This window comes from Glycine soja, chromosome 19 (assembly GCF_004193775.1).
Source record: "Glycine soja cultivar W05 chromosome 19, ASM419377v2, whole genome shotgun sequence".
In the NCBI taxonomy this organism is placed as follows: domain Eukaryota; kingdom Viridiplantae; phylum Streptophyta; class Magnoliopsida; order Fabales; family Fabaceae; genus Glycine; species Glycine soja.
In genome coordinates this window covers 44,701,713-44,727,117 of record NC_041020.1, presented here as the reverse complement: position 1 = coordinate 44,727,117, position 25,405 = coordinate 44,701,713, and the positions used below count along the sequence as shown (strand labels likewise).

At 29.5% G+C, this 25,405-nt stretch overlaps 3 protein-coding genes across 3 annotated transcripts; 1 reads left to right on the top strand and 2 right to left on the bottom strand.

The window, feature by feature from the left end:
• Positions 1 to 142: 142 nt before the first annotated feature.
• On the bottom strand, positions 143 to 5,570 carry LOC114400614 (glucomannan 4-beta-mannosyltransferase 9-like). Its single transcript, XM_028363144.1, has 9 exons — positions 4,578 to 5,570; positions 4,354 to 4,452; positions 4,012 to 4,264; positions 2,163 to 2,273; positions 1,852 to 1,988; positions 1,475 to 1,588; positions 1,161 to 1,360; positions 845 to 1,039; positions 143 to 723 (listed from the first exon to the last, which is right to left on the bottom strand). Exons 1-9 carry the CDS (start codon positions 4,905 to 4,907, stop codon positions 561 to 563), a joined length of 1,602 nt encoding a protein of 533 aa, XP_028218945.1. The 5' UTR covers positions 4,908 to 5,570; the 3' UTR covers positions 143 to 560.
• Positions 5,571 to 19,785: 14,215 nt separating this feature from the next.
• Positions 19,786 to 21,302, top strand: LOC114399290. The gene is made up of 6 exons (XM_028361454.1): positions 19,786 to 20,145; positions 20,266 to 20,347; positions 20,436 to 20,502; positions 20,589 to 20,759; positions 20,840 to 20,900; positions 20,990 to 21,302. Exons 1-6 carry the CDS (start codon positions 19,911 to 19,913, stop codon positions 21,157 to 21,159), a joined length of 786 nt encoding a protein of 261 aa, XP_028217255.1. The 5' UTR covers positions 19,786 to 19,910; the 3' UTR covers positions 21,160 to 21,302.
• A 1,525-nt stretch (positions 21,303 to 22,827) lies between these two features.
• Positions 22,828 to 23,484, bottom strand: LOC114397965. The gene has a single exon (XM_028360057.1). The coding sequence runs from the start codon at positions 23,357 to 23,359 to the stop codon at positions 22,919 to 22,921; it is 441 nt and encodes a 146-aa protein (XP_028215858.1). The 5' UTR covers positions 23,360 to 23,484; the 3' UTR covers positions 22,828 to 22,918.
• Between the last annotated feature and the right edge of the window lie 1,921 nt (positions 23,485 to 25,405).

Sequence of the window (25,405 nt, the reverse complement as noted above, 5' to 3'; positions counted from 1 at the left end):
TCAAGCCAATTCAGTTATTAACTTTCTTTGGTATAACATTAACTTAGTTGTTTCTATTAGGAAATCTATGGCTTGCACTTCAAAAGACTCGTCTCTGCCCCCATACAACCATTCCTGTCAAATTTGACTAACACAGAAGAAATGCAAAATGAAACTGTGTATTTTATCCCATTTCTTGAAGCTGTTTATTTCTTCAAACAAATACAATGTAAAGAAAAGCAAAAGTTAAAAAAAAAAAACTACAAAATCTTATAAACAATCCATCCAATGTTTGCTCCCCGGAGGATCGATGCCACATGATTGCTGCGATCTTGTTCTGTATACTTACCTTTCATGAGAAGAATTTCAGTAATTTGCTTATATATCTTTGCGGTATATTCACAAGAAAAGTAACTCTTTGGAGTCACTGACTCTGATTATGCAACACCTTGAAGAATGACCACCCTTTCTTTTTTATAGTAACAAGCTGTGATTTTCCAGAACTATGTTGAAAACACTACAATACACGTTGACATGAAGGCACAGAAGCTGAAATAGCCGAATGAAGTGCCGAATCCTTCTTAGGAGTTGGGAACAATGGTGCCAACATATCCAAATGCCATGATGAGGAAGGCCAAAGATTGGATAAAGAGGAAGATGAAGAAGTGGTTTTTCCCAAACATAATATCATAGCAGCCACAAAAGAAGAGGTAGAATGCGACACCAAGTTCCAACAAGTGAATCCTAATGATATTTGAACACAAAAACAATAAATATAGGTTAGCAGCCCAATATCATATAAAATTTACTACTTAGAAATCAGTGAAAGTTATCAAATAATCGAGCCAAGAATACTCATTCATACCTGTCTCCAATCCTGAATCGAGGCTTTTTAGGTGCTTTACCTCCTGCTTTAGTCTTGAGAGCATCACCAAGTTTTTCAGTGACAACCCATTCGTTCACTCGACTTGCCTCAAGTAAACCAATAATCGTTGCCTTTGTTCGATGCAGAGACATGACATTCTCAAAGAGAATCCAGAAGACCATCAAATGGAGTGACCTGAAACATAGAAAACACAATGAATAAAGTCAACAAACTCTTACTTGCAAAACAAGTTCCTTGTCTTTAAAATTGGATCATGTGATTTGATAATAGAGCAAAACTCAAGAGAAATCAAGACCTTGGAGTTCCAACTGCATTAAGAATAGTGATGATGGAAGGGATATAGACAGCTCCCCACTTTGGGACCACAACCTCAGGCACCAAAACTGTTGCAGGTAATACAATGCAATAAAACACAAACGTGTTTATGTGTGCTACGACCTTCCGAACAAAGAAGAAGCTGTAAATCACATGTATCTTCTTCCACAATGACACTTTCTGCAATGGACATAACATACATATGAATTTGGAGCAAAAGTAGTCAACAAATTTTGTCCTGCTCCTGCATATATTCCTGATAATTCAAGGAAAAAAATAAATAAACTTATATACCTTGTTATTTATGATCTCCATGACCATTTTCCTAAAAAGATTGGCTGGACCACAAGACCAACGGTGCTGTTGGTAGCGGTAGGCCTTGAAAGTACTTGGCAACTCATTTTTAACCTGTAGCCAATTGAATAGCCCATATCAGAAACAAATTGATAGCACACACACATACATAAAGTATTATTAAGTAGAAGTGATATATCACAAAAAGATGATTTAAACATGAATTCTCACAACCATGAAGTTTTGATAATATTTAATTATAAGGATTTAGTTCTTCTAACTTAAAGATATTTTATAAAGTAAGAAAGTAAGTTTCCAAGATACTTTAATTCAAATCATCAAATGAAATATAATAACAAAGTTTGAAGAAAGCGAACCTTCAAGTCAGACAAGTATAAGAATTTCCATCCTTTGAGACTGGCTCGCACGGCCAAGTCCATATCTTCCACTGTGGTCCTATCCTTCCATCCACCAGCCTCATTAAGCGCCGAAATTCTCCATACTCCCGCTGTCCCTAATGTATTTACAAGAGTACAAAAAAATTTGGCTAAATCTTCTATTTTCATAAAAGAGCTAGCTTCCACTATTGCACAAAAATCCATGTTTTTTTTTTCATAAAAGGAAAATGGAAAGATTCTATTTCGATTTTTTTAATTGTATAAAGTGAAATATTGGTCATGCATATTACCGTTGAAACCAAAGAAGGCGTAAGTGGAAGACCCCACTTCTTGTTCCACAGTAAAATGGTAATCTAGTGACATCTCTTGCATTCGGGTCATCAAACATTCATCGGCATTCACTGGAAAATCACAAAATAAAAAAGATCAATAAATTGCCTCGTCAACAGCTTAGCTGGCATGAAATTTGCAATGCCATTTTTGTAATTATATTGATTTTGTAGGAGTTAAAAATAGATCCAGTTGTCGGTTAGTAGAGATAGACAGTGACTACGAAATAAGGTCCACCATTAAATTTGCACATGCAACTGCGGAAGCAGCACAAGACATGTAAGGGGGAAAAAAGAAGATGAAGAAGCGCAACAAGAACAATGATGACAACAACAACCACGATAATATCAACAACGGTGTTGTTTTTTACAAGACTGAAATACCCTTTGAAATATAATTATACATACATGCAGGTTTCAAGTATTGCCCACCTATGCGGTAGCAGAAATCAGCAATAATAATATTTGGACCCGCCAAATATTCAATTTGCTAACAAAAAAACAAAATAGTCACCGAAGAAAAAAAATTGGTACTACTCAGGGCCGAAACTACTCTTTATGTCAGTGGAGTGTCGCCCTTCACTAGTTCTCATTTTAGAATTTATAGTATTCTTGAAAGTCACCCATAGAACACACACTTTTCCAAAACATTATCATCTTCATTTTATTTTATTTTCTTTTATTATCATAAGATAACATACTCGGGAACACGGTTTCTTACAGAAAAAACCTTTTTTTTTTTATAAAAAAATGTACTTTGCCTTAATCATATGCACGGTTGTTTTTGAAACTTACGCTTTAATCAAAGCTTTTATAATCGTTATTGTTTCATGAAAGTTATATATAGCATGTAGTAAAATACATGGAACTATAGTACTAGTATAACTAAAGAGATTTTTTATATATAAAAAAGTATAACTAGATGCCAAATACTAATTTTTGAAACTCGGATTATACCAGGGTTCTTGACTGAAATTTCTGTGTTTGTTAAAACATTCTATTATGAACTTCTTGGTTACTCACTTATCCAGTCTACAATCCATTTTACCTACAAATTTAATTACCCGTTTCCGCATTAAGCAGTGGTCCAGTGTTTATGTATCTGACTTTTCGGCCACACAATGACACAACCAAACCCTTTTCAGCTATAAATGAATTCATTAGCAAGGACAATATACACATGACAGCCATTATTATTGTATCAATGGTTAATCATCTAACAGTTCACAGATGACTTTTCATGACAGACTGTCCCCAAAAATAATGAAAAGAGGTTTGCCAATCTGAATCTGCCATTCCCACTTTATTTTTTCTTTCTAGAGCACGGGACAAAACTCAAAAGAAATCAAACCACGGAAATGACAACTAAAAGAAAAAGGAGAAGTAACACTTCTCCATTATAGTTTTTGGAGGGGAGTAGAAACAGTGGGTCCCAGAGACACAAAGAAGTGAAAAAACGATAAGAAAAGAATACGTGGCCTAAATCAAAGGCAGCCACGAAATTTGAAGGTGGTAGACTATAGACTGTGATGTTACACGGTTGTTCAACCACAAAGTAGGGCCTACCCCACCCCAACCAAACTAGTTCTTGAAAACAAGTTCAAAACTAACAACCCACCGACAGTTTTTAAAACACAAGTTCTAAATTTAGGACAAGCTATCTAATCTAAGATACTAACTAGTCTAGATTAATGCAACGAAAGCCGCCATCAAGAAAACCAAATTCTAAATTAAGCAAGGGTTGTTGTCCTTATGATTGTTGATGTTGAATGTTAAGACTCAATAGAAAAATAATTAAAAAAATGATTACCAAATTTCCACCGTGCTTGAATGAGGGCTAATTCGGGATTGTGCACGAGAAATGGAACGGTCCGCCACAGGAAATCAGGCTCTGGTTGAAAATCAGCGTCAAAGATAGCAACACAATCACATTGTTTCACGTAGCTACGCTTCATGCCTTCTTTGAGAGCCCCTGCTTTGTACCCATTCCTATTGTCCCTAACCTCATACTTTATGTTCACCCCTTTGCTTGCCCATCTTTGGCATTCAAGCTGCACCAACTCCTGCATTTGTATTCAGTCACCAAAAAAATGACTCAGAATGATATCCAAAATTCGTAATCACATGGAACATTTATTTAGTGCTAATTAACCTTGATTGTTGGGTCAGTGGAGTCATCAAGGACTTGTATGATGATCCTATCTGAAGGCCAAGAAAGCCCACATGCTGCTCCAATAGACAACTGATAAACCTGCATTTAAGTAACAAGGGAAACTGATCGAGATCGAGGCTTGAAAGTGTTGTGCTTAATAGTATAAGTGTTAAAAGTGATGATGAGGGAAAAAAACTAAGTTATTGCCTTATTGGTAATAGTACCTCTCTTTCGTTGTACATGGGGACTTGAACAAGAACCATTGGGTAACAAGAGTTTCCCAACTCAATGTCGTCCTTCATTGGCTCCCACTTGTAACGTTTCTCTGGCTTTCTCCCAAACAACTTCACCAGAGTGATGACAATGCCCATGTAGACTCTCTCAATGAACATCATCACCGACATGATCAAGCACAGAAACACTGCTAGTCTCAGCAACGGGACAATCAGTGGCGCTTTGATTTGGTTCCACACCAATGCAAGCTGCATGGTGAAGTCATCTTTGGCACCTTGAAACGCTTCGGGGAGAATGGTACTGGAAGAAAAGCGATCCATTGGAACCGTACGTTTTGATCAAGCTTGGTGTCAGAAAAATAATAAAAGAGAGTTAACTAGTGAGGAGTGGGAAGCAAAGCTAGCTAGGCCAAGCTCAACAAGGTGAGAATGGTGGATCGAAAAGGGTTTAAAAGAATCACTTGGGTGGAATATATATGTATTTTTTCTTTTGGTGATTGTTATTTTGCTTCTGGGCCACGCAAAACAAAGGAAGCAGAGCTGGAATGTCAGTTACTCTAGCACATACACACCCCCACAAAGAAATTAAAGCTAGAGAGAAAAGGATAACATGCCAGATCTCAAAACACTTCACTTTTTTTTTTTTTTTTGCTTTTAACAAGCTCTATATTATGCCAGTGAGTGATTCTCCTGAAATGGGAGACCACAACACTTGTGTCAAATCCTGTTATCAAACCAAGAGAGAAGTAGAACACCGCATGTACCAAATGCGGAAGAAGAGAACAAAGGAGAACGTACAACAAAAGGAACAAACAAACCAACAAAAGAAAGAGAAAAAAAATGAAGGAAGGAAGGGCTAAGGGGGGGAGGAATGGGAGAGAATGTTTTTATTTTTGTTTTTAGAGGTTCTCTACGTGGGTGCCTTGCATTCTCTCTCTCTCTTGTGCCTTTTATAATGTGTTTAGTGTTTACCTTCACAATGCTTAAGGTCTCAGGTAACTGTTAAGTACTAAGTTCTGCAGCCACTGTGCGGCTTATATAAAATTGGAAACAGCTTGGTAAGGTAGGGTGGGAATATCAAAATATATATAAAAAAAAAAATTATGGAAAACACACGATGATTTAAGAACGTTATAATCATTTGCCTTAATTTTCCCGGCACATGACATTTGATTGGCCTAATACTAGATTAATTGCACATATTTTCTTCCGTTTTTTGGAACTATTTTAACTAATATAATAGTATTATTTCTTTCTTAAAAAAATAGTATTATTTCTCTTCTCCTTTTCTTTCCAACCCGTCGTCCTGGCCCACCATATTTTATGAGAGTTATGTGAGTCAAAGCTTATGCACAACTATATTATTATTGAATATTGAATATAAATACTTAATGGAAGACATTAATGTAAGAAAATATTATAACAATATTAGATTTAATTCTAATATATTCTTGATATCAAAGTTTTCGGTATTGTTAATTACTCATTCATTATCATATTATTAAAAAACTAAATAAATAATTATTTCAAAAGCCACACACTTGCTTTTAACGATGTAATATAGTATAAAATATCATTGAATAACCATATAATTATAAAGCCTTAACAGTCATATTGTTATGGAAGTTTTAAATGTGCAATAGTACAATACTTCGTTTTTAAACAGAAATATTAGATTCTCTTAAAAAAAAAAACAGAAATATTAGAGATGCGACTTTTCTGAAGTGAATACTCGGGTACTCACTTATGCACTTTGTGAGTACATTTAGTAGGAGATAATTTGTAAGTTTTTAAGGAATCTTAAATTAAGAGCTTTGGTTTTTCATATTTAATATCTATTTAAAAAAATATTTATTAAGATTGGTTTTTAGTTAGGTTTCACACAAAATTATTTTCGTGAGGAAATAAGAACCTAAGTTTTCCGGATTATTTTTTTTTAAACAGTAAAATATCACAATACTCTATTAAATTATTTATTATGATAAATAATGGAAATAGCTGATGAAATATCACTAATCTTTAATTTCTATGAAATTTATATAATTATTTCAAAAAATATTTATGACTAAATAAATAAATTTTATTAATCTTTAGAATCATGAGGATTCATGATTCTCAAAAATCTTTATTTTCAAGCACGAAAAATTTGTTCTTGTACCAAACGTCCCTTAAAGAATAAAGTTTACTCACAATCATAATGAGATCGAAATTCAACAATTGAGAATTGCGATAAAATCAAATATGTATATAATAAAATTTAAAATTTATTACAACTTTAACCATTTATTTTCTAACTAATCAATATTATATCACATTATCCTTTAAGTACAATCTCGCAAATTTAGAGAAATCGAATCTCTAAAGTTTTATATCTATTTTGAATACTTCTCCGTCCCTCAAAAAAAGATATTAAATTAATATAACGCTTAATTAAATTTCATAAATAAATGTGATTTATAAAAAAATATTTTAGTGAAAATGTTGGTGATAAATTACATATTTACATAAAGTTTATTTTTGTATTTATTATTTTATGTACATATTAGATTAATTTACTTTTCCTATTGGAAGTCAATTTTAAAAGATTTTTAGAATATTAAATTTTGTTTATTTAGTCTTATTTTAAACCGACAAGTTTTAAATTTTGGATGAGTATGAATTGAAAAAGATTGCATTAATCTTTAAAACTATTTCAAGTTTTAGTAAGTATTATTGTTAAAAACCTTGATTTATGTTTAGAATTGAAGGCATTGCAAGAAGCACAAGTAAAGGAAAATCATATTTTAATAATAGTTTTAAACTACATTAAAAGATTTTATTCTTTTTAAAATACAAGCATTACTTTTAAAATATTATATTGACAGTACTTGTAATTATTGATATTGTTAAAAGAAATTCTTAACATTAAAATTATTCAATTTTTTGTTTGAGATCATTTTTAAAAAAATCTATCATTTAATTTATAAAAAGTAAAATATATATAACTTAACTTTAATTTATTGGGAAAATTTAGTTTATCTTACCTTTATATTTTTTTCTAGTAAATATTTAGGGACAAATTATTTAAATTTGTATCTAACCCCACAAACACAAAAATAACCCTAAATCATGGTGTAATAACCGCAATTATTTTTTGTGCAAGCTTTAAAAAAGATTATATGAAGCAGGCATTAGAAGTTGGATGCATAGTATACTACATTAACTCACTACTATTTACTATTTTATAATTTTTTTAATCATAACATTGGTGAAAAAATATATTAATTTTATTTATGATTAGTTATTATCGAAAAATTTAATTGATTATTCTTAGTAGAATTTTTCCTTTTAATCATGTTTAATTTATTCATAAAATTTAAATTAAACTTTATTTAAAAGGATTGAATCCAATTTTATTTGAACCAAGGAATAATTGATAGAATGTTTACATTTTGAAAAATTGAAAACTATGCAAATTCTATTTTACAATTTTCTTATTTCAACCGACATGTATATAATAAACCTAACATATTTGTCCGTGTTTAGTTTTTAATCCGTAAATTGATTCACAGAGAGAAATAAAGTCTTGTAAAATTAGAAACTCTTTTTGTTGTGGCGGTGTAATAGCATGTCACTTTCGTACCCTTAAATGTCTACCGACCAAACTCAACGAATGACGAATCTCTTTATGGTCAGCGGCATCCTGCCCTTCCTTGAGTCCTTCCTAGTTCCTTCAATTCTGTTAACAACAGCCATTACTTTTTATTTTTCTTTCCAAAATGAAAATCACGCAGTATTAAACGGGCTTAATTTGTTGAATTTTTTTAGTTCTTTGGCACCACGTGTGAAATTTGGAACTATTGAATCTGGCATAAAGACGAAATGCAACAAAAACGATTTGTTATAGGGCAATTTATTTAAGGAAAATGAACATCATTACGCGATCTTTATATTTCATTCAAAATAAAGTGAACTTTGTATTCTGGGTTTTGTATTCGAATTGCAAATAAAAAAGGCGTTTGAATTAAAGTTGATGGACATATGCCACTCGAAAAGAAAAAGTCAATAATAATATGCTTTTACCAATTAAAATAAGGGAAAAGTGGGTGATAATGAGCCATAAAATATGTGTTAATAATCAAGTCTACAAACACAGGCTAACTATAAATTTTGACAAATATACTAACAGGTTGATAAAAAAAAAATTGAATTATCTTTTGCGTACACATTAACTCGTCTATACAAAGATGAGACTTTAATTTTGGTTTGATGTTTTATACTTCCAGAATTGAGTTTTTCTTCCTGAATAAAAAATGGTACCAGAAAAAAATGTAAGAAATTGCAAGAGTGAATACACCGACTGAATGAAGGTGTGATGAGAAAAAGTGAAACTGTCATTACAAGTATCCCCCAAGTGATTTTTTTTTATACTAGAGGTGCCAATTGCTTTAAGCTAAGCAAAGTAAAGAACTTAATACATTATGATACAATTGTTATGTCAACATACTTCATGTTGTGGGCCTTTGTATAATGAAAGTTTGAAGAACTAAACGTAAGTTGTTTAATGTATCTTTTGTAACAAATAAATTGTCATAAGGGAAATTAAGGGGAAACCAGAGGGAATAATCAATACTATCAATAGTCACAAATCTCTCTAAATCTTCACCTAATACACTTTCCATGGTCAAACAATATATAGTTTATTTTAACCGATGCGTAAAATTAATTATTACTTTTCTTATTAACTTAAAGGCACATTCTGATTAATCTCTACTAACACATCATTAACTATAATTCATTTTAGACTAATATCCATAGCATTATCTTTTAGTTTTAAGTCTCTCTCATGCAGACAGACAGATCATTATCTAAAAATAAAAGGATTTGATGATTTAATATGACGTTATTGTTATACCTGTTGTTTATTCGTGTGTATTGTTTTAAAATGGTTGTGAGGAAATTGTAAGCTATACAATGAACCTTTTGTATAGAATACACTCGAGCTTTTTGGGGAAGATATATAATCAACGTAAATAGTCAAAAGTTTCTAATCTTCCACCTACTACTTGTGCATTGAATAAATTAAAAATACATTTCCCATTCTATGGAAATATAAAATCATTTGGATAAACTCAATTTAAAATTGTGAATCATCTAGATTATCCTTGCCACATTATTATCATTTTAGTTTCACGTCTCTGTCTTTAACAGCTAAACAAAGCGTCGGCATTTGTTTAGGGCACCATAAAAACATATGCATTCGTATTTTAATTCGTTTAAATTCTTGGTTAAATTCTGGAAAAAGCCAAACAAAGAACAAACAACAAACAACAACTGTATGGTTGAAGGTACTTTCTTTAACTTTGTTTTCAAAGGCAGACTAAGAGAGATTCCCAATTTCTTTAAGCTATTGTCTATTAATTCTTTCTAATCTCTAAAGGCATAATAAATAAAATTAATGACCCATTCAGTATTTTTATATTGTTTGTTTTGGAACAAAATAGAAATTCTAATAACAAAACGAGCAAGTACATGTCTTCATAGGATATGTACCGAATATTTCCATGGGCTCTAGCACGTACCTTGTGCTATTGGTCCATTTTTTATAAAGTACAATTTTCTTTGCCTGTAAAAAAATGAGCAAGTGCAAGGGCCAACCTTGTATAATGCAGTCAATTGTTGAATTTATTACAACTTTGGAGCAAATTCAGTCCTGTGGGCTCCTACTACTAACGTTATGTCCATTATATATGTCATAATACACCATACTTGGGGGTGATTGATGTTCCCTATTCTAGCTATTTTGTCTTCAAAACGTTTCGGTAACACACAGAGACCCCATTTGGGTTCGGTAACGATTGGTGGCAGAACTTTCACATTCCTTGCAATATGCATGTGAATTGAGTGGGTGTGCCTTTCTTAGATTAGACATTGCACCTTCTTCACGACCCTTATGCCTATTCTGCAGCATATCATTCTTAGTCTTGAATCCCAAGGTTGTCCACACACGTCTTCTTCCTCACAGCATTGACTATCGTCTACTACGTGTTAGTTTACTTGTCAATAATTCAAATAGAAAATAAAAAAAAACTAATTTTATGTTTTAAATTAAATTAATTTATTAAATATGTATACTTCTTATTAAATATTTTTTAATTTCTTGATTTTTTTAGCAAGTATGAGCCTAGAAAAAGAAATACTTTCTTAATTCTTCTGTTTAATAAGCACAACAAGTGCACCGTAAGCACCAAAAAAGTGTTGAATTTCAATATATAGTTAAAGGGCAATACCTAATGAGTAATGATTTTTAGATATTTTATTTTTTTAAAATACTTTATTAATACTGATCATTTCTTTCTGTGTTTTTCTTCTTATCACCTATAATATTTATATTTTTCTCACTTTTTTCTACTTCATTTAAATATCTAACCAAGCTTGGGCATACCAGGATTGGTCTAGTGGTGGAAGAATTTGGATGGTTAGCACAAAATTTTAAGTTCAAATCTTGTTGTTATCATTATATACCAAAACAATTATATATTCTAACCATGCTTGCATTGGTTCAAAGCTCAGCCATTGTTGTGTTAATCAGAGAGAAAAAAAGACATTGTTTTGTGGTATAATATAATCAACTATATATATATATATTGTTGCCATGTTTGAATCAATCTTGATTTCAATTAATCTTTCGGTTGACAAAGCAAGACGCTTATACTGCATGCAAAATATTTTAATTTGCTGTTTATGCCAATGTACTTAATTTTGTATTGTAATAATAGTTTGTTTCCCGTGTCATTATTTAATAGTTATCATTTTTAAAAAAAAATCGACTACTATGAGATAAAGAATAAGGAGAAAACTTTATTATAGTCAGTTCAATATTCGCGTATAAGCTAATTAATGTAATTTGGTACTAAAGCATTGTAGAAGAAACAATAAAAAAAAGTTTCGAATTTGATAAATTGCCAACACGAGGGGCATGTGGTCCTGTGAATATATGTGGAGTACTACAAGCTAGTTTGAGAAACAGTGAAAGGTCTTGTAAACAGCTAAGCTAGATCAATTCTTTAGATACTTTATTAGTATGTATAGCTTTTATATGATCATATTCATATTCTATCTCATTGCTTATCATTTTTGTGATCATTGTTATTACTATTACCCATGCACGCTGACAGGCAATACTCCAATTACAGATGCACAGCTATTAGTGTCCACACTATGATGAAAGATTTATTGACTATTGTCATCTACGTATGCTCCACAGTGCTTTTTTGTTAAAACTTAAAAGTTAAACTTGTTTCTCTGCTTTGGATCGATCCAGTTATTCTATTTCAGATGGGATATGTAATTTCCTTCAACCAATCTGATAGCTTCTTTTTGCAACAATGAGGAATCATATCTTATTAAAAATTAAGGAAAACCGCTTTCATCCCTGACGCCTAGTGATAATATATTTATAGATACTTTCCTTTCTTTAAAGTAAAATATACACTTCTTTTAAAGTTATTACTTAACTCCTCAGCTGTCAATTTATCACTTATTACACCTACAAATATTATTTTTAAGAAGTTATATCAACATTTTTTAGTTTTATATATTATCCTTACATTCCACTATTTTTATTGGCTTAAATAATTATATGTATTTCTTTATAAGTAGACTAGAAAAAAGTTCCGTTAAAAACAATAAAATAAAATAAGCAAGTGTAAAATCACAAATTATATATCGTTGTCACAATAACAAGATATAAAATGTTAGAGCAAAATCAATTTTAATTTCATCTGATGTTTAACCTAATCCCCTTTACTTTATTATTGAGAAAGTATAAAATGGAGCCTTTTCCTATGTTTCTTTTCCTCTATAGATATCCTCTTTTGGATTAATCCTATGCAATTCAAGGTACTATTTGATATTAAGTATGGGCACTTTTCTTTTAAAAAAAATTGAATCATGGTTTATCATTTCATGGGCAGACTAATCCCTTTTTAGTTAGACCCAACCTTGATTGATACTTAATCCTTTTTGTTTTTGAAAAAAAAAATCCTTTTGTTTTAGAAGATAAAAATAAAGAGAAAAAATTTAAAATTTAAATAATTAAAAAAAATTGAAAGAAATAAAATCTTGTTTCTAGAAATCATTTTTTAAAATTTAATAACAAATAATTCATTATCTATTTTTTATTCCCTTAGTTTCTGATGGGTATCTTTTTTTATAAGACAATCTTAATAGTGGATATTTCTTCCAATAAAAATTTGAACCTTATTTGCCACAAGTTGAGATACGCCCCACATTTGAACCTCTTCCACAATAAACTCAACACCCGTTAATATAGTTTTGTATTTTTTATGAGTTTAATGCCTAAATATTGATAATGTAATTTTTTTATATTGTTCTCCATTCATAAATCACCATTTAAACTACTTTAAAATAATTATTTTAAAAGTTAACGAATTTACTATACATAATGAATTATGATTGAAAAATTGTATAAATTTTTTTACATTATCTTTCTATAAACTTTTTTCTCTTTCTATATCCCCTTAACATATCATAAAAGAATTGTGAGTGCATATATGCGTGTAGAATTATTTTATATTATCATATAATTATAAATAACTGATTAAATTATTTTAAGATAATTATTTTAAAAGTAAAAAAAATGATTAAATGAATATATAAAAAAATTACAGTGTATAATCCTTTTTCTCTTAAAATATTTAGTATAAAAAAGATATTAAAATATTGTAATGTGTAACTTTCCATGGTGTAGTGTTAGTCTTCTTTCATTTAATGTTTTATTTTTGTTTTTCTGTCATATCATAATGTTCAGTTAAGCTTTTAAATTTTTTTAATAAGGTCAACCTATTGTTTATTTTAAGAAAATAATTAAACCATTTTCTCTAAATTGACCCAATTATTTGTGCTATAACCAACTTTTTAAATAATTATTTGGATGCTACTATGATGCCGTCATCAGATGCGACAAGAACATTCTTGGGCTGATATAATTATAAAATTATAAATGTATAAAAAAACATTCATATAACTATATGAGTATACGACAATATTAATAAAATGTAATGTTAGTGAATGAATATATTTTGATTTTAAACCCTAATTTGGAAAAGTATTTTCTGATAGAGATCAAGAATGAAATTTAATATATATATTGATAATTAAAATAATTATTGACTTTAGACTTGAAAATACAAAAAAAAAATTAATTACTCATTTTATTATTCAACTATTATTATTTTACGATTTTATTATCCAATTTTTTTTCCGCACATCATCATATTTTTTGTTATTTTTACATATTTTATTATCATGTTTATAAAAAGATGTCATTTTTCAAAAATTAGTAATAAAGTAACATCATTTTATTTTTTAATTTTTTTAGTGACACACCAACGTTGGTAAAATACATAAATTAAAATTGAAATTTTAAGTGGTAAAAATAGTTGAGTGTATTAGAAAAAAAATCTAACTGGAAATATGTTGCATTCACGGACACAAAAATATTTTAATTGCTAATTTATAAATCAAAATATTTTTTTTATTATGATACTCTCTTTGTCTTATAACGAGTGTTATCATCATGTATACTTTTTATATAAGCAAAAAAAAGTTAGTAATTAATTGAAAGAGTATAATAATTTTATAAGATTAACCTTTTTATTATTAATTTATTTATAATTTTTGTTGTTCATTATTGATATTAATATTATGAAAAATGTAAATGAAAAGAGATAATTAATATTACATTTAAAAACTAAAATAATACTTATTTTAATAGTTATTTCTTACACTCTCACGTGACTCTTGTTATTATTTTTATTTGTAAAAATTAAAGTCATATACTAAAAGATTCATAACAATTCAAATACTCAATTCAATTATCTGAGTTAAACCCTCTTAATACTTGACTACTATGAGATAAAGGAAATATATATCCTCTTTTTGAAGAATATTACATTTATTCTTTTAATTAAGAAAGTTGAGATATTATTATATAGTATAAATATTTCACATTACCCCGCTAAATTTATACAAAAAATAGAAAAAATATTTTTAAAAAGTATTGTATCAAAAACACAAAATTCAACCAATTAAGATTTACTTTTTATTAATTTAAAATATTTTTCTCTTTTAATTTATGTTTTAGATGTTTTAAAATAATTATTGATATTTTAATTTCTCTCATATATCCATACAATATGAATATTTGTTACTGGTTAAGTTCTATTTAGTAAAAAAAGACATTCAGTAAATAATACTTAGTAAGGATTAATATTGCCTAAACATTTAAGTTAACAGTAGATCAGCACCATTGATTAACGTAAACAGTCACAACAACGTGATTAATCATCTACCTAATGGCAATGACTACAACAGATAGTTTCCTCGATCGTCTCAGGCACCTAAGACATGAAAGAATGCTTAACCAAATACAGTAAAGTTGAATTTGTTCCATTCTAGTGGCTGAGATCATTGCCTTGATATGAATTAAAAGCATGTTTAGAAATTTGGTAAAAAAAAAATATTATGGGGTAAAAGTGATTTTTATTTGTTGGATGTGTTATTGAGACATGAGCCACAACAATGTTAAGTGTAAATCAAATATATACTAATGGTATCTTTTTTTTTTTTCTCTTAAGAATGTATCTTGTGATTTTAATTTCCGCACACTACATGTCTGAAGTATAATAATAATAATAATATAAATTAATTAGGTAAGATTATTTCAGTTTAATGGGTGATATCGATTTTTAATTAAATATCTGAGGAGATAATTTTGTTTCTTCTAATAATCTTATCAAACTCGATTTGAAAGCCTTCAATTAAAGATGCCCATAATCTCAACAAAAATAAATAATCAAAAAATATAATGAGGGGAATAAACATGACACGCGGCTCCACAAAGACATAACCTTTTACAAAAAAAGGTCAATATTTTTTTTAAAATTTAATTTATTAAACTCTTTGTATAAGTTTTTTATATTATTAATTAATAAGGAATTATTTTTAATGCGGCTTTTAAAGTGAAAAAATCACTTTATATAACAATCTATTATTGGATAATAATATAAAAATTATATTATTAGGACATTCTATTTCATTTATTTTCTATTTTTTAAAATGAAATTAATTTTAGAATTTAATTGAAATACATTAATCTTCTAAAGATTTTATATGTTAAGATTGAATCATATATTCATATATTGTTATATATTTGAAAAATATCAATTTTTATAATAATTAATTTTAAATTTATATTTAAAATAATTTTATTTGATTAATAGAGTTTTTTTTACAATGATAGTTTATTAAAAATATAGAATTAGTTTTAGAGAAAGTCCATAAAATTGTATCCACTTTTACTTGTTTATTTTATACGTAAAATCCGTTTTTACTCCCCTTATTCCTCAATTTTCAATTTTTTTTTTCTCATACACATTCCTTAAAGGTAATTATATTCGATTAAACATTAAATATTAACACTTCTTTCAACAAGAATTCTAACATTGGTTCATGACTTGTGAGAAACTAACCTCTTCAACATACTCAATTCTTGTTAGTTCATAATTTCAATATTGAGATCTGGCCTTTTTGAAACACTTTAACCCTTTGGCCGAACCAGATGGTAACACGAGACAATACATTGAAGTATTTCATGCGCAGTTAGGTCTTTACTAGGCATGTTGCGACAACGATTCTGTTTCTTGAAAGATGACTAATTGGAAGCTAGACATGTGGTTCAACACTTAATTTCAAATTAGTAGGAAAGACAAATCAAATGTGATGCGTCGCAAGCAACCATTTTAAAAAAAGCCACGAATTTCTTTCCCATGATTAAAAATTAATACAAAAAAATCCCCTTATTAAGGCTTAATAATTAAAACTTTGTAATTAAAGTGCCAGCTAAAATTCAATCATTAACCTTTCTAGCTGGTTCTGCAATCCAATCATTTTCAAGTGTCAAGCCTTTTGCCCCGTTTAGCAAATTTCCATTTAGTGGCAAGCACAAGGTGACGGTACAACCACATTGAAAATTCCGTAACATCTCGAGGTGACCATAATCCTCGACAGGTCTCTTTTATACTTCACTTCATGTGTTCAACCGTTCAAACTTCAAAGTTCTTGAATCACAAGTTTTACGTTGAGTTCATGTTGTGAACAAGACCTTTGATTAATGTAATAGAAAGCTCACCTGAAACTGATTATTTAAATCCTAGGAACTTCAATAAATTCTAGATCCATTTAACCGGCTTTTAACATTGATAGTTCTGCTGTTCAATTTGTCATCTACTACTCTTACACCGCACAACCCAAAACGTCCCTAATACGCCTGCACCTAAACCTAATGACAAAGGAACTTAATTAAAGAGGAGAAAACGGGAGAGGGTATGCGATATATAACCCTATAAATGATATGCTTTCTATATTAAAGGTTGCAAGGGATCCTTAGTTTGGAATATTAGGATTTTATTTTGAGGTTTTGAAACTTAAAATAATTAAATCCAGTTTTTTATACGCATAAAGTGTAATTTATGGTATTTGAATAATCTACTATTCTTGATTAATAGATACTGTTGAAGAGGAAAAAAGAAAAATAACATATTTTTTGTCATTAGCACATTTTATAATTAATTATGATAATCACTGCATGATAGAATTTAAGGAACAATTTCGTTTTGAGAAAACGGTTTTTAATTTCATTTTTTTTAAATAACCAGTTTTCCATATTTATATTTTCATATGTATGCACTTCATATATTTTTTGGGTCGTAGGTAAAAGATTATGGATGTACTCCAACTCAATAACTGTCAAAGATTAATTTCGCTTACAGTAATTATTGTTGGTCCAACCGAATTTTATTCACTAAAAAAATCAAATATAATTTTTTTTGCATTAAATAGATTAACACAATTGTCTTCTACATATGAACACATTTGAGCTTTAAAATATTAATGAACTGGATTTACCTTCAAATTTTAAAATCTCAAGAAAGAAATATTGACCAACCAAATTAAAACTCATTAGAATATTAAATTATATTATAAGATTAGATTTTTTTTCCAAATAAATACGTTGTTAAAATTATTTGAGATTAATTATGTTGTAAATTATGTTAAATGAATTAATGACGTGTGTATTGAATAAATGCTAATAATTACTTAATTACAAATTAGTTTTTTTATAAGTAATTTTGTAACTAAAAAGATTAGAACAATAAAAGCGAAATTTAAAGAATTATATTTAAGTAAGCCTTGCATGAACTATTTATTCAAATTGTTTAAGATTCCAAATTTTTATACACGGGCCTTGTCGTCCCTCACACGATTAAGTTATCGCATAATTGCGCATGAGATTCCATCGTATCTGGGACTTGGATAGTTACGGGCTTTGAGTTCTTCACTTCTTCCTATAATAACAAGACAAAGTTTAAGCAATAGTGTCCGTCTAACAGTGAAAGTTCTCTTCATCTAATCAATGATGGACTTTTTTTTAGATGATTGCTAAAAAATGAAAGGTGACGAAGGAAAACTAATCAAAATTAGCTACAATAATTTTGTTAGGAGTAACCTGAACTTCGAGTTATTCAAATTGGTCAGCAAGAAATTAAAAAAAAAAAATGTTATATACAATTTTTTGTACTATATTTTAAATTAAAAAACCAAAAAAAAAGTATAAATTAAAATCACTAGCCAATATGCAGCTAATGAGTAATGAAATATAATGACTGTGCCTCGAGTCCTCGACAAACAGTGTTGAATTAACAAAAATGTTGGTCCAGCAATTATTTTGAAGCTGAAGACCCAACGCCAGAAACCAAGCCCAATCTAACTACTAACTTATCTATCGCACGGATGGTGGGCCATTTTACTGAGAAACCTTAGATGAGCTTAGAACCGGTCCATCTTCTTACGGTTGTACTTGTACAATAAGTCAATAACTAACAAGTTTTGAATACATTTTATTTTTAAATTTAAGCAAGTTATAATAAAAATTAAAAGAGTTTAATTTTCATGCATGATTTTAAATAGTTTTTTATGTCAATTAATTGAAAAACATTCAAATTATACTTTTTAAGTAGTTATTTAAAAGTAAAACTACGTATAAGACAAATATAAAAACTATTTACAATGTTGATGTATTTAAATTAAATTAAAATTAAAATATAAATTGATAAAATATAATTATTATTTTTAAATAGTTGAGAAATCATGTATATAAAGAGTTGAAAACGTATAATAAAATATATAATGAAAATGTTTTACAAATTCAAAACTATAATATCAATTATACTTTTGTTTATAATTACTAATGTATTTAATTTTTATTGTTATCCAAGTCAGGTACTACCCAAGCCAATAGTAGTTAACCATCCATTAATGGAAATGCCCACTGACTTTAGACTTTTCACTATCCAAATATTATTGACGACTAATGGTGGTCCAGCAACATGATAAAATAGAGATATTTTTTAGTCTAAAATACATTAGTTAATATTCTTTTATGGGTTAAATATATTTCCGTCATCGCAATTTAGTATTTGTTTATTTTCATTCTTGTAAAATTATGTTTTTATTTTTAGTCATTAAGACATTTTAAATAGAGTTTTCAACGGTGAAAAAATATTATCTAAAGTGTCATAAGAGTGAATAATATAACAAACATAGTTTATAAAAATTAAAAATAAAAAAAATAATTTTCCAAGAAGGATTAAAGTTAAAAAAAATCTTAAATTATAAAGACTAAAATGATATTTAAGTTTTTTTTTAATATGTAGTAACCTCTAATATCCTTAAGTGCGTGTTTATTTTTCCGTTGAGAGAACTTGAAAGGATGTTCAACCAAAATCTAAAAATTCTGGTTATTTCTACCAAAACGTGCATTAAAATGTGTGGTCTCCAGCATGCCTTAATTTGTTATTGGTGGATATTGAGGGACCCAATATATAAATTTCCAAATTCCAATTAAAGGGCAAGAATTAATGTGGCATTGTAGACTTGTGTGTGCGGCATAAATAAATTTCCAATATATCGCAACGTTAGTGTTGTTTAAGATTTCCGAAGTCAGGACCGAGGAAGGAGGATGCCATGGGTTTAACTCATCTTGGAATACATGAATTATGGATATTTCCAAGAAGAAGAGAATAAGGTTAAGACGGGTAACGTTTTAGATTTGGATCAACGAGGGTGCATTAAATCATTCATAAAAGAATATTGGAATATGATGCGCCCTATTTCCACCTCTAGGTGTACATGTATATAAAGCAAGTATAGTACTAATCTTTGTTTCATCAAGCATCAAAACAAAAAAACTTCTTTGTGAGTATGGCAGGAAAGAACAAGAGTATCAAGTTTAGTGATTCTGAAGACGAGTATGATTATGAAACCGACGACTCGGGGACTGACTTGAATCTTCATTTGGAGAAACTGAATCTTGGACCACGAAAGAAGTTGCTTATTATGAACCTTAACGGGTTACTGCTCCTTAGAGTTCATCGTTGTTCTAAAAGTGAAATTCCGAAGTCTCGTGCAGCTGATGGGCACTACAGAGGCTATCTTGGTATGTAAATATACAAATTCAAACGTATATAAGATTCTCATTTACGTAGGTTACTGCTAATGCGTAAGTTGCTTGTTTTCGTTATATTTAAGGTATTATTTTTTAAAATCATTGTTGTAGTTTTTAAGAGACCATTTAGTCAAGAGTTTATGAAATTCTGCTTGGAAAGATTTGAAGTTGGTATTTGGTCATCTGCAATGGAGTAAGTAGCACGCTTTTTAGAATTTTTTTTCTCTTTATTTTCTTTTCTTATTCGTGTTTTACTGATACAGTTTTCGCTATGAAAACAGGCACAACATAGATGCTGCCTTGAATTATGCCATTGGATCTTTAAGAAGCAAACTGTTATTTGTTTGGGTGAGTGGCTGTTTTTGTAAAAATAAATAAATGTAAATTTTTTTTCTGTCTCATTATTTTTCTTATTGTTTGCTCATTAATTTTAGGATCAACGTCAATGTACTAATTCCGGCTTCAAATCCTTAGAAAAAGCTTCGAAGCCTTTGTTTTTCAAGGAATTGAAGAAAGTTTGGGAAACTGTGAAGAAGGGAGGTCCATATTCTGCTTCAAATACTCTGTTGATTGATGACAGACCATACAAGGCGTTCCTCAATCCTGTAATATATATATATATATATTCTACTTTATTTAATATTCTGTTTTTACATTTAACAGATCCAGTTACTTTTGAATGCAGCCTAATACAGCTGTATTCCCTCAGTCGTATAAGCCGGATAATTATGCGGATAGAGCTTTAGGTGAGATGTTATATTTTGTAATTATGTAAGGATTTATTTTTATTTTTATTTTTGTTTTTTTCGTTATTTCTGTTGTTTTTCAAATGTAGATCCAAAGGGTTTGATGTGCACGTACTTGAAGGGTGTTATGGAGTCTCCTGATGTTCAGTCTTACGTGAAGGATCATCCTTTTGGAATACCTGCAATTTCTTCTACGCATCCAGATTGGAATTTTTACTCCCCAGTGAAAGAATGTGTTGACAAAAAGAGAGGGGATTGAAGAATGTGTCTTGGGATTAGGAAATTAAGAAATTGAGTATCTTATCTCTCGTTTTTTTTTTGGTTTTTGTTATGCTTTAAGTATTTTGGTTAGTTGAAGTGTTATGTGGTTTTCAATGGACGTATGTTTCACTTTTTATTCGATTTTCAAATTTTATGGTTCTATTTATTTACTTTAAATTTATATATAAATTGAAGTTGTTTTTGGTATTCAGAATCGTGGGTGTTGATTTACTAGTGCATAAATTTGTATTAATTTTATTGATTAATTTGTATTTGTATTAATATTATTGATTAATTTGTGGCAGTTAAACCATAATTTATTATTTAATGAAAATTGGAACAAAACTCAATGTTTCAGCATAAATTAAACGAAAAGCTAGAGAGAGAAAGATATCGCAGTCTTTCTTTTTGTGTTTAGAAGAATATAATAGTTCAGCATAAATTAAACTGATAGAGAAACTGAAGAGTGAAAGATCGCTGTATTTTTCTGTGTATGCCTTTGTTAGGTGCGAGAACATGTTTTAAATGCTCGTGATGTTATGTGATAAATATTAAGTCAGCATTGAATTGTGTTTGGCAAAAGAAAGCAACAGAGTAAGAATTAAAAAAATATGAACTAAATAAAAAAAATTTCTTATTCATGATGTTAATTTATTAAAATTGTGATATTATTTATTTATGCATCCACTGTTTTGATTGTTGGATTTATTAATTTTTGTTATTGTAATATTTGTTATTTATGCATGTACTGTTTAGTAACATCCTATCCCATCCGTCATTAATTACTTGTCTTTTTTCCAAGTTACTTCTCTGTTAATCTACCTTCCTTTTTTATTCTTTGTTGGTAGTGTTCCCAAGAGATTGTCATTTATGAATTGGAATGTCCGAATCATTCATTCTGCAATCAATAGAACTTTAATCATTTATTTAAAAAATAAAAAAACCCGACTAAAGATAATTTTTAAAAATTTCTTACATATGGAATTTTTTTTATCCATAGTTTTCATGGTTACACATAAATCAAACGTGATTAAATTTGTTTGCAGTGATGAGACACTGAAGTTGTCGGATACAAAGGTAGTCCAAACTCCTCATAGATATGGATTTGTTTTATCCGTTGTTTTCTGAAGTTGTCGGATACAAAGGTAATCCAAACTCCTCATAGATATGGATTTGTTTTATCCGTTGTTTTAATGGTCACACGTAAATGAAACGTGAATAATTTTGTTTGCAGTGATGAGACACAGAAGATGTCGGATACAAAGTTAATCCAAACTCGAAATAAATGAAACAGAATAAATTTGAATTATTTTTTATCTACAATTGTTACGGTTTCAAAGTATTGATGTAAGATCACAATAGTTACAGATTTTGATCGAATTATCTACCATCTAGTTAGTAAATTATTGGTATATATATTCGATGAAATAGATATTTGATATTATATAAAAAATAGATAAATAGAAATATTTTATTTCAAATTTTTGTCCAATGCAACGTTCTTGCTGATTCTAACTTTAGGAATATTTACAGCCTTTTTTTAAAACCTATTTAATCATATTTTAAAAAATCGAATTTATTGTATTTATTTGAAAAAGGTGTTCTTAATAAATAAAAAAGTAGCTCATAGTTTTTGAAAAGTTATATAAAACAAATTAAGTCCAAATCAAAACCCAAACTTAACAAGATTGATTAAACATAGATCAGCGAACCCATACACGATTACACGAAACAAATCAACCGACGATGATGGTTAATTAGTTAACTTGCAAGCGAGGATCAACGTCAACTCTAGCAAGCCCATCGTGTTCCTGAGCAACCTTGGACACTTCCACCTCCCCAACAACTAACTCCGACGCCTCTTCTCCGTTCTCTTCCCAGTCCACATAGTTGGGGTCTCCCTCGTCCATGGCCGCCGGCGCCGCCATGAGTTCGCTATTCTCCACTGTAGCAGGGCCCTCCCACGTGAACTTGCCGCCGTGGCCGGACTTTGGCGGTGGCCGGCTGATTCCGATGCCGTCGGCGGGGTGGCGGTCCTGTCGCTGGACACCCTTGTTGATGAGCTTCTTCTCGACGTACCTTATAGTGTCGATGTTGTGAGTGCTAAGCTCTGTCTTCTCCACCCTCTTTTTCCCTTCCTCGTCGTGGCTCACCGTTCTTATCGTCACTGTCTCTTGTTTGTCGTCAATGGGCTTCATCTTTATGGTTTGGTTTGATGTTGATGTTTTCTCTCCTTAACTCTTCAGCGAGGTTCTTCCAAGCTTATGATGCTATGGCCTAGTAAGTGTCAAGTGCATGCTTTTATAAGAGCTTCGGTGTTTGGCACATTCGGTGACTAGAATATAATGGAAGTGGAGGATATGTTCCAGCCTTCGAGCTCTCGTGGTTATGCTAGAAGTCTCTGCCACGTGTTGCAGCTCTGGGTTAACAAGTGTGGGCTTTTAAGCTTGATAAGGTTAATATCTGCATATTTTTTTCCTTTCTTTCTTTTTTTATATAAGATCAAATTATCTAATTTATAAGATTAAAAAAATGATTAATTTAATTATAATAATAAATTTATTTTAAACTTATATTTTTTCAAAATATTTTCGTTATTAATATTTTTTAATGGTTTTGTAATATATTTTTTCTTTTTTATAAAATATATTTTTAATTTAAAAATAAAAAATATTATAAAATGAATAATTTAAAAAGAAGTTAATATCATTCTAATAAAATTGTATTTCTGGCCCTTTTAGTCATCTTTAATTTTGAGTTTAATTCTTATTTAAATTTATTTAAGAATTTAATTATCTAACTATGTTCAATTCAATAAATGTAATTCCAAGTTCATATTTAATGGATGTATTACGGTCATATGATATGTTTTGATGGAATATCATAGTTAAATGATTAAATTCGTAAATAAATTTAAAAGGAGATTAAAATTAAAACAACTAAGAGATAAAAAATAATTGTTTCTTAAGTTTTATTTTATGAAAAGAGTATCTTTTACTGTGTGGATTCATTGAGGTTCAGGATTCTATTTTCCTCCTTCAAATTTATCATAGATAGGAATTTAATCTAATGCCACGATTCAATCAATAGTTTTAACGATTAGCTAGACCAGGCTAATCCACTGCATGCAAATAAAAACCTCATGGAAGGGGTAAGATATTTAGTCTTGAAGACTGACTTTTAGGTTTTGATGGTATTTCTTGTTTGTTAATCAAAATCAGACAGAGGCATGTTGTAGCTTCTGTGTTGCATGGTTTGTTGGCTGTTCTGAAGTGAAGGAATTGAAGACATTATTAGAAAGCAGTTTCTTGAGGCAAAGGTTGCTTAAAAATTCACACGGTGAATAGATCCTTTTATATGTTACGAGGAAATTATAAGCCTGAAGTATACATACATGACTTAAAAATGTTTTGTGGATCAGATGGATGGGCCTTGTGGTCACTCTTTAACTGTTAATAAGGTCCATTAGAAGCAAACAATGAAATAATAAAAACCGAGAGTGCGACCTCACTAGTGAAGACAGGGCTGGTAGCAGGGTAGTGACCTCACTCTATAAAAAGCACAATTTTGAAAAAGAGAGGGGTTATGAAATTTGAGGCAAAATTAGAGATACTACATTTTCCATCCACTGAAGATTTGCACCTTGTTATCTTTAAAAAATAAAAAAGATTGCACCTTGGGAAAGTATTTTGGTACTTCTATAAAGCCATTATTTCTTTCTTTTGCTAAATTCACTTAGGCTATGGAGGATGAAATCTATTGGAAATCTCTTTAAATGAACTCGGTTATCCAATACAAGTTTCTTCTAATTCACACTTAATTAATCTAGTAAGTGTTAAATGCAACAAAATCACAAAATTAAGATTACACTCAAATTCAATGCTAAATCTAACTTATTAAAATCTCAACAATGATATTGAACAAATATTTTAAATTAACCAGTGTCTTCAAGTTGAAAGTGTTAATTGATTAAAAAGAATACATAGAACAATGTATGATTGCTTAAATGAGTTATTTATCTTAATTTTATAAATCTTACAATACTACATAAATTAAAAAAATTACATAAAAATATATTTGTTAGGATAAAAAGTGAAAAGTCATGTCTTCGATCGATTCAACTTAGATAAAGTAGAATACAACTTTTTCGGTATCAACTAATAGTAAGAGGGAGAAAAATGAGAGTCTCATATTATTAAAAATGTTGATGCTAAATATAGCACTACATGAGTACAGTTTTTTAA

Bases quoted from the DNA above. Each gene is read 5' to 3' on its own strand.
- LOC114400614 (XM_028363144.1), bottom strand. From the start codon at position 4,907: ATGGATCGCTTTTCTTCCAGTACCATTCTCCCCGAAGCGTTTCAAGGT. The intron at 4,453-4,577 runs GTACTATTACCA...ACTTAAATGCAG, and splicing joins CCATGTACAACGAAAGAGAG to GTTTATCAGTTGTCTATTGG. The intron at 1,040-1,160 runs GTCTTGATTTCT...TCTATGTTTCAG, and splicing joins AATGCAGTTGGAACTCCAAG to GTCACTCCATTTGATGGTCT.
- LOC114399290 (XM_028361454.1), top strand. From the start codon at position 19,911: ATGGCAGGAAAGAACAAGAGTATCAAGTTTAGTGATTCTGAAGACGAG. The intron at 20,348-20,435 runs GTAAGTAGCACG...CTATGAAAACAG, and splicing joins ATTTGGTCATCTGCAATGGA to GCACAACATAGATGCTGCCT. The intron at 20,901-20,989 runs GTGAGATGTTAT...TTTCAAATGTAG, and splicing joins TTATGCGGATAGAGCTTTAG to ATCCAAAGGGTTTGATGTGC.
- LOC114397965 (XM_028360057.1), bottom strand. From the start codon at position 23,359: ATGAAGCCCATTGACGACAAACAAGAGACAGTGACGATAAGAACGGTG.